The 10,030-nt window shown below is 31.7% G+C and overlaps 1 protein-coding gene across 1 annotated transcript; it reads left to right on the forward strand.

Moving 5' to 3' along the window:
• The first annotated feature begins 2,385 nt into the window (after nt 1-2,385).
• On the forward strand, nt 2,386-8,917 carry LOC134260282 (uncharacterized). The gene is made up of 6 exons (XM_062742852.1): nt 2,386-2,455; nt 3,438-3,736; nt 4,866-4,956; nt 6,429-6,626; nt 8,094-8,275; nt 8,777-8,917. Exons 1-6 carry the CDS (start codon nt 2,416-2,418, stop codon nt 8,915-8,917), a joined length of 951 nt encoding a protein of 316 aa, XP_062598836.1. The 5' UTR covers nt 2,386-2,415.
• Nucleotides 8,918-10,030: the final 1,113 nt, after the last annotated feature.

Here is a 10,030-nt window from a genome sequence, read left to right on the forward strand (position 1 = left end):
ATTATAAAGTAAAACCATGTCAATCAGGCATGTAGCATCAGGTTTGGGTTGGGTAGGGGGGATGACATCCCCACCCAACTTTTTTCTCAACGTACCCTAATGTTTAACCACACACAGTGAACATTCTCTGCCAAATGATTACATCCGTCTTATTCTCCTTGTCTTGACCGGAAAACCAACAACAAGCTAAAACGTGGACATTTCAGTGTTTTATTTTGTTAATAGTTGATTAGATAGTTAGTAATATTTGTCCATTATTTATACACTGGATTGACGACGTTTTTTTTTTTTTGTTCTTTCCCGATCATGACGACAAGGAGCACATGGCGGGTGTGGCCGGTCGACTGGGAGTGCTCACTCTTCCATGGCGCCTGATCCAACTTCCGATGTTTTGGAGGTCCGTCTTTGCTCAGTTCCTGTTTTTTTATATGGATTTTTGATTGAATACTGTTCATTTTATTACGGAAATTGGTTGTTAGATTACCATTAATGTCTTTTTCAAGTAAAATATCCAAGTTTGGGTGTGTCGAACTCTGTGGTATCTTTTAGCTCAAGCTTCCCAATTTATATCGTATTGACATAGGAATAGCAATTACCATTGTTAATTGACGGTGCGTCGTCGATATATCTTAATGTCGAATTGAAGGCCACATTAACAGTTTTCTTCTTTTCACGCATAAGATTTAGCACAAACTCTGCTTTATATAAATTCCAAAAAGGTCTTCTAATAACGGGGCACAATTGGTACCTATGGGAATTCCAATAGATTGTTGGAAGACATGGCCCCGAGACCATAAACTGAGAATAGACTTAAGTCAAAATTTCAAACCAGTGTAACTTTAAAAAAAAATTCAAAATGAAACAAAATTTTCAAGGTATATTTGTATTCAAATATCTAACAAACTTGCTATGTTCCTACAAAGTTGCTATGCGTGTTCGTTTAATAATAATTGAAATATTCAAAATTTAAATTTTGACTTAAGTCTGTTCTCATTTTATGGTCTTGGGGCCAGGATTCCAAAAACCACACAGAAACTCAAACATCTTTCTGATGTCAACTTCAGAGGTCTTTGTGTGCAACCAAAATGTGTTTTAACAAAAAAATTTGCAAAAGACTAAGGACCAGGTAAGTAAATTTACGAGTTACATTTTTATTTAAAAAGCAGCTGTTTATGATGTCAAAGAGTCTGGACTTTATTTTATCTTGGGGAGTGTTTGTGTATAAAGTTTAAAAGTCGTTTGTTTTTAAGCTGTTGATTTTGAAAAATTCTATTATATCAAATTGTCCAAAAGTTCTTTGGAATTATCTATTTGAATTGTCTACCATTTGCAATGTTGCTTTCTGTAGTGAATTATTTTTTTCTGAAAAAGAACATTTTGAATAAAACAGTTATGATGTTGTTAAAATTACTCAGTGCATGATTATGAAAAAAAAGTCATGTTTCTGTTTTAAATGATATAGACCAGGTGGATATAGTTTATTTAAATTCTATTGGCAATGCCAATACAATAAAACTTCCAACACTTTTTCAAATAATACAAAACAATGTTAAAGATTCTTTCAAAGAACATTTGAAATTAAAAAAAAATTAATCAAAACGCATGTTTTTCAGACTTCATACAACACCTCCTCTCGATAAATTAAAACATTTTATACAAAATCACAATTTTGAAAAAAAACTAGCTATATATATATATATATGTGGGAGACTTCATTAATTGTATATTTGCTAACCTTTCCCTCCACAAGATTGTTACATTTTCTTTTACATTTTCCCTAAAGCAAAACTTTAATTAGATTTAAAATTAATAAATGTTTAAGTTGAAGAAAATGATTCTAATTTTAGTGTGTATATTAGATTCGTTTAACATTAGCCAATAGAGAAACCACAAAAACACTTAATAAAAATATAAATGTGATTTGGTAAAAACTTCATATATGATTTATTTCTAAATTTAGTGTTTTTAACATTATGTCTAACAGAAATGTCATAAAAAGTACAAATTTTATGCTTGAAGAGTTCAGCAAAATGCAACATGGTGAATTGTAAAAGAAAAAAAATCCTTAGTGCATTTTAAATGAATAAAAAATAGCTAATTTGCTCGAAAGTGTAAAGCTACACATAAACAAAACCAAAATCCAGCAGGGATAAGACTGTTCATTAAATACAAAAAAGTACAGTTTCTGAGTAGTTATTTGAACTCCTTGATAAGTAACAGGTGATATAAGTTGATTAAATGCATCATTCATTTTTATATCCGGGTACATCAGCAAATTAAGAATTGTTTAAACATCCCCCTTTATCGAATTAATGCAAAAGTAAATTCATTAACTCGTACAAAACATCTGTCTAAAAATTTTGTCATATATACGATGAGGTTTAACCTGCGACAGTGAGATTGTTTTCTCCAGTCATGTGGATTTTTCTGCCAATATATAAAAGATTGGTCTATGGTATGTAGAAATAGTACTTAGATTTCAATAATATAATTAATAATATTTATTCTGTTCATGCAAAACGACAAAACAACGAAAGCAGAACTAAGTTTTTTTTGTAAAAATTAGAATTAGATTAAAATATATGTACTTCGAATTAAGGGATTTAAAATTTAAGATGTATATAATTTGTCTAGATCATTGTCTTATCTTGAGTGACATTTGATTCTGGAAACGAAACAAATAGATACAATTCATCAGATCTAGAATTATTACTATAATGCTCTAAATCCCCATTCTGTAAACGTTCTAAAATTGGTTCAGCATTCCAAATATCAAAAAACATATATTTGATACACGTTAAAATAAGAACCTCAATTTTCAAATAAAGTAAACACTTTTACTGTTAATGCATATTACACTTAATGATATTTTAATTCGGTAAAATTGCTAAGGAATGTTTTAGCATATAAACCAAATGACAACTCAGAGAGAGAGAGAGAGAGAGAGAGAGAGAGAGAGAGAGATTCGTTGATTTATTTTCATGTTTAAATAAAAATATAATAAAAGAGTTTAAAAATAAACAACTTTTATAAATCATCATTAAAATATAAGAAGGATATGGAGATAACGAACAGTATTCAATCTCAGAGTCCATAAAACTATACGAAATAAGAGCAGAGCAAACACGGACCTCCGAAACATTAGAGGTGGGATCAGGTGCCATGGAGGATTATATATATTAAAGTATTTCCGAGTATTATTTTTGAGGTTACAAGGTGTTAAATTCATTATGCAATAAAAAAAGCTAGACTTAATTCTATAACTATACGCATAACAGGTAAGTAATTAGCAATAGGTAAGTAAGTAAATGTGATGTTATCTTCTTGTTGGTTACATCTGCAAACAACTCAAGTAAACTTTTACCATTATTTTAGGCATTACCTAAGCATTACTCATGCATTCAATTCATTAAAATACTGAGATTTATTTTGTACAGCTTTTCTGCTGTCCGTGGTGGTTCCAGTGCGAGCCCCTCATTTTTACACAACACAGCAGTGTATCCCTCGATCTCATTTCCGTCAGGGGCGGATGATTTGGGGTGCGATGCGCAAATTAGGGAATACCGGTCCCCTGACTTGCATCAGAGAGTGCCTCTTACGGAGAAGTTGTGTCTCCATCAGTTACAATACAGAGGGGTCATGTCTCCTACAGTATGCCAGGGCTAGCCTTAGTAATCCATTGTATGGATCCGACAATGCATGGCAGTACACAGAGAAGCCAGACATGTATGCAATGGTAAGCTCTAAGTTAAAAAATATAATTCTATCAAACTACAATAATACTTACTGTAGTATGAAATACACAAAATGATATGCTTTTTTTTATGTCACTGATACCATTCAATCTTTATTAGAGTATAATGTTTTACCGTCTTCATGTGAGTGAAAAATTCTCAAGAGTGACGTTTAACAACATACAATCAACCATGCTTCCTTATCTGAGGAGCATTTTAAATGATTTCGCTATTAGCACAACTATATAACTATTCAGGTATCTATTAATCTCTAGCGTGAAAAGACGAAAACACTCACTGTAGCCTTCAACTCGACATTTAGATATTTCGACGACGTGTTGTCAAATAACAATTGTAATTTCTATTTTAATGTCGGTACGATATATCCTTGTGAGTTTGAGATAAAAGATGCCACGGAATGTGACACATCTGTTTCATATTTGGGTATCTTACTTGAAAAAGACATTTATGGTAATCTAATAAGGAAGTTCAATGATAAACGGAATGACTTTAACTTTTCCATTGTCACCTTCCTTTAGTTATGCAGCAATATATACCTTCATCACTAGTACTTGCATGCAGAGTTTATTAATATCAGTGGATTCGATAAGCAAGAGCATGCTCTACGTATAAAAAAAATTCTGAAACGAGTTATAAATCATCGACAAAAAAGTTGCGTTGATGAAACTAGAATATCGGTAGTCTCGTTTAATGTCATTGTTTTGAATTTCTATGGTCGATACAATGACCTTATCCGCAAGTATAATTTATCATTCATTTAAATGCTGACTGACGTTTTTTTATACTAATTGTTAGTCCATTATCTATACATTGAATTGACGACAAATTTATCCGTTATTTTCTAAAAGAATGTGATCAGCCGGTAGGGATGCTCACTCCTCAATGGTACCTGATCCCACCTATGATGTTTTGGAGGTCAATGTTCGCTCTTCTCCTATTTTGTATTGTTTTATGATTTTTTGATCTTGAACACTGTTCGTTATCTCCATATGTTTCATTCAAGAATGTATATTTAGTATTCTGCCTATTTGTAAAGTAACTCTTATTGATGAATTTTATGAATGTACCTAAACTGAATGGTTAACACGGTGTAGTCTATTCTCTGTGAAGGTCAATACATACCCATGCAATGATGCAGTTTGTGGAGAAAATGAAAGATGCGAAGTGTTAAATGACAAATCTGTTTTCTGCAGTATAACTGGTAAGAATACGTAATGCATCTGCATTTTACTGTATAACTCACAAGGACACAATTAATGATACAATTTGTTTACTACAGTATAACTGGTAAGGGTGCATTGATACAATCTGTTTTCTACAGTAAAATTGGTAAGAATACAATCAAAGATCAATCAATGAAACGATCTGTTTAATTTTCTACAATATAACTGGTAAGAATACAACAATACAATCTGTTTTCTACAGTATTTCTGGTAAGGATACAATGTTACATTCTGTGGAGAAAAAAAGTAAATTTTTACTTGAAAAAATTGTCTTCTGACAATATAACTTTAAATGAGGAAATTTGCGACGTTTTACATTTCAATTTTTTTGGCAGTATAAAGATGAAATCACTTTTTTATGTAAAGATAAAGCAATAAGAAAAGAAACCTTCCAAACCATTTAAGTTGTGCATTGATTGACTTTGACACTTACTGACATTGTACTCTCTTCAAACAAAACTTGGATGATTTATTGCCATTTAAGAGTAGCTGATAATTCTAGTCCTACTGATATTGTGAAAACAATAGAACAGGTACTGACAACTGGATTTTATCTGAAAATGTGATGAATTCATCTTTATTCTCTTTTGACTTATGAAGTAATATGCCATTTTACCCCTTCACTAAATTAATTTCTCCAAGCTAAAGAACATGCCCAAGAACGAACAATTTCTACATGTGTCAAGCTACTGTCTATTAACGTTAACAAAGCAAAGACATTAACAGTATCATTTAAAATCAACATTTTCGCAAATTTGGTGGATACAGCGACCTTGTAGGCAAATACAATCTAACCTTTTCAGTGGTCCGTGTTTGCTCTGCTTCTGATGGGGATTGTTTCAATGCAATGTCGAGCATCATAAATCTTCCTTATCTTTACATTCTATTGTATAGGGTTACTGTATAAAGTTTATGTCTTCAAGATCCTTCGTTACTTGTATAAACGAGCATGTTCTAAGTACGTTTGTCTTATTTCTTGCATATGAAAATGGTCCTTTATGGCAATTCATACTTATGTACAATGATTTCCCCCTGCAAAACCGATCTTTATATCTATTCCTGACTGCAAATTGTATACAATATGTTAGGCATTTATTTTCGCTGGAATTGACCAGTACTTTTTTTTTCATTTCCCGATCATATCTTAGCCCAAACTCTTCAAGGTTTAAAACGCATTAACTGCAACAACCCATATAATATTGTATATATTGAGTAGTTATTAAATTCATTATTTTAACTTAATAAAAAGCAAACATTACAAAAATTGTCAATAAAATTTAGCAAATCTTATATGAATGATCCAGTTTATCATTAAATTATATGTGATACAGGGTTTTGTTGTAGAATGTGACACTTTATTCGTAATAGAATATGATTGAACAATACCTTACTAGAACTGTATAATGTATGAATATATCTTTATAGATATGTAATTCAATCACTTCTGTAGAATGCACGAAACCTCCTGAAGGCATTTTTCGTTCTTGGAGAACATACGCCAGTACCACCAGGGCTGTGGGAGATGTCAGAGAGTACAGTTGCAGACATGGGACATTTCTAAACGTAGCCACTTATACTTGTAAACAGGATGGTTCGTGGGGAATAACAGATATATTGCCACAAAATATTAATGAATGTAATAAAAGAGGTAAGTAAAAAGGTGAATTAATACTAAAAAACAAGTTATCTTTAAATTGTATTACCGTAAATCTGGAAATTTTTACTGTAGATAAATTTTTAGCAAATTTGCGCGTGCATTGCATTCGCAAAAATATTTTTCTTAAAAATAAATCAACATGTGAAGAATTTTTTTCTGAGGACTCTTGTCTTTTTTTTTTTAACTCAGTGAATAGGCGTCTGTAAGCACTGGTCATTTTTAAAAGAAACCTGTTTACACTAGTCTACTATATAACTACAAGTTAATTACCCTTGCATGTAAATTGCCCTTATTATATGCAATATCGTCAGATGATTTGACAAGCACTGAGGCGGTATGCCCCTTTTTAATTATTTTCATCAATTAATTTGCCAATAAAGAGAGAACTGTCATTTTATCTAACCGCGTATCAACACGGGCGATAACTCAGAGCATTTACTAGAAAGTTCCAAATGTAAACGCCGCGTGTAAATTTTAGGTGAGAAAAAAAGAAACGTTGAGAAAATAAGTTATATTTTTTCTTCATTTGGATTATACTTTAGGTCAAAAGGCATACACAACCTCTAAAATGTTTGTTATAATTGATTTAAAAATTATTTTCAGTGCAAATCCTTTTGTATTTTTATCAAAATTGTTTCGGAGCGATTTTGCAATATCTTGCCACGTTGTGAATATATTGTTAGTATTCTAACTGGGCATATTATTTGAAACATAACCTGATCTGAAAATCTTCAGTGATTTTTATTTTTAGCACCAGTGACAATTCGCAAAAATTTGAAGCGTAAAAATTAATCAACGGCTTTTTGACCCAAATTCGCAAAAATAAATCGACGTAAAAATTTCCAGATTTACGGTATGACTGTTGCCTGATTTAAGAGGCATACATGTAACAAGAATTTGATGCCTGGATCGATATAAATTTTTTGACTTATTTTGGATGAAAATGACACAAATAGTAAATCCCTAAATTATTCAGAAATCGTAAGTTACTACTATTTGATGCTTGAATATGCGACTTTGGTTCGTTTTATATGGTATATAAATTTTAGAACTGGTTTTTAACATTGTAACAAAATCTTACAAAATTCTTCGACTTTATTCGGAGAACATTATTCAGACTACCTGTGTCAATATAAAGCTATGAGAAAAAAAATGACCGATACCCCAAGGCGAATGTGACCAGTCCACAGGTTGGTCTTACTGATCCTTCATTTGGTGTTGCGTGGAGTCTTTGATTTCAACAATTTCACAGTGTCCATTACGTTTTATTAACAGGGATTATGAATTTGAATTGCTTTAGTTCTAGTTATCTATATCTTCCATTTATTGACAGAATTTTTAATGTTTCTCAGAAATAATTACACATTTACATATTTACATGATTATAATTGATGGATAATTGTTCGCTAACCTTTACGGATGATTTTTCTGCCTATCCTTATTTGATTTAATTTTCAGAATGTCAGAAAAATGAAGATTTTTTGTACATCAAAGAAACAAATGGCTGCTACAGGTTTTTCAATGAAAGTAAAAACCACAGCCAAGCAGAAGAATACTGCAGATCATCATTCAGACACGGGCACCTGTTTCTGGCTGATTCCTCCGAGAAAATTGACGCTCTTAAATACATGATGTCATATGTAGGTTTTTTTTTCTTCGGGAGAAATAACAGAATTCATATATTTTTGTGTTTAATTCACATACAAAAAAGCTGATTTTATGCGTTAAAATTCTTTAAGAGGTCTGCAATAAAGATGTTTTAAACAAAAAGTATCCATTATTTCGACAATGGAAGAAACTGTACATTATTGTATGAAGGATATGGAGATAACGAGCAAGCAAGTGTATGTAAAGTGTTTTAATTTTTGAAATATCTTGTAAAATATATTTTTTATTCTCTAAAATCACATATTTGTCGAGTAGACAATTGCGGAAAAAAACTACTGGTTCGTGGGAATTAAATTTCTTGGATGAAGAATTGTTGAGTAGATATATATGTAATATTTTACTCTTCGTGGTGGACATGCTTTCATGGGTCTCTTCGAACTTTTAAAACAACGTTTAGAAACCTCTTGGAAAGTTTAAATTGTGATTTCAGAGTAATATTCATTATCTGTTTTGTGAATAATTAACTTGCCTAGCATAAAACGGCATTTAGTATAAGGTCAATAAAATATGCGGAGAATATGAGCAGTATTCAAGATCAAAAGTCCATAAAACAATATCAATCAGGTGCTGAGAAAACACAGACATCAGAGGTGGGATCAGGTGCAATGGAGTAGAGAGCGTCCCCTGCCGATCAGGTCAGGCCCTGTATCTGCTTCGTCTCATGATCGAGAAATAACGAAAAACATAATGGCCTAACAATTAGTATATATGAAAAATGTAAGTCAACATTTGACTCAATCATAGATTGTATTTGCTGACAAGGTCACTGTATCGACCCGAAGTGAACGTACTAGATGATAACTTTAAATGAAACTGTTGACATTCTTGTTATTGACTTGTTTGTCAATAACTCACATCGTTATAAAATTCCTTATGAACAAGGAAAATGCTCTTGTGTATCGAATCAACTAAGAGATATAAACTCCGAATGCGGGTGATAAGCGTATTATATTGCTGCATATGTTAGGGAAGTTGACTATTGTAAAGTTAAAGTCATCAAGTTTATCATAATATCAGATATTACAAGGAACTCTTTTGATGTAATTAGAATATAATGACAGATTCAGTACCGTATAAGCGGAATTTTTAGCGAGGATTTAATTTTGGCATTATTAGCGAGGGTTTTGATGTCGCTAAAATTGAATATCGCAAAAAATAAACTGTGTTTAATTTGTAAAAGCTTCATTAGATAGCATTTTAAAATTTCTTCTCGCTAAAAACAAAATACCATATTTTAAAAAACAATCGCTAAATTTGCGTCTCGCTAAAATTTAAACTTATACGGTATAAGAAATAATGCTTGCATAATATGTAAGGGATATTGTCTTCATCATAACACGGCCATCCCCAAGTCTTATATTTAAATACTAGAATTATTTTATATTCTCTCGATATTATTTATATAACATTCTATAGATATTTCTGAGATAAACATGTAAAGACAACCTGATATTCTCTTGTGATATTATACCGTGATATATCTACTTCATTGTAATGATCTTGCTGAGTATTACTCTTGTTATTAAGTTCCCGTTAAGTACAAGTATAACACTGATATTTAATTTCAGTTCTATCCAGGGTGGGATACGCAGTTTTATATTCATGGACTGACGGAATCTACCTGGGCAACAGAGGCTTGTTAGAAATAGATACCTGGAAGGGTCCTGTTCTCGTCCAGAAACTGAAGAATCTAAAGGAATACGCTAACATAGTGTTTAAGCAACAGG

This window comes from Saccostrea cucullata, unplaced genomic scaffold (assembly GCF_032062105.1).
Source record: "Saccostrea cucullata isolate Sc308-1 unplaced genomic scaffold, CSIRO_AGI_Scuc_v1 ctg2267, whole genome shotgun sequence".
NCBI lineage: Eukaryota > Metazoa > Mollusca > Bivalvia > Ostreida > Ostreidae > Saccostrea > Saccostrea cuccullata.

What these genes read in the sequence shown, in the direction of transcription:
- LOC134260282 (XM_062742852.1), top strand. Translation starts at nt 2,416, where the DNA reads ATGTGGATTTTTCTGCCAATATATAAAAGATTGGTCTATG. An exon ending in TAATGAATGTAATAAAAGAG is followed by an intron (nt 6,627 to 8,093) that starts GTAAGTAAAAAG and finishes TTTAATTTTCAG; the next exon opens with AATGTCAGAAAAATGAAGAT. An exon ending in TTAAATACATGATGTCATAT is followed by an intron (nt 8,276 to 8,776) that starts GTAGGTTTTTTT and finishes TAACTTGCCTAG; the next exon opens with CATAAAACGGCATTTAGTAT.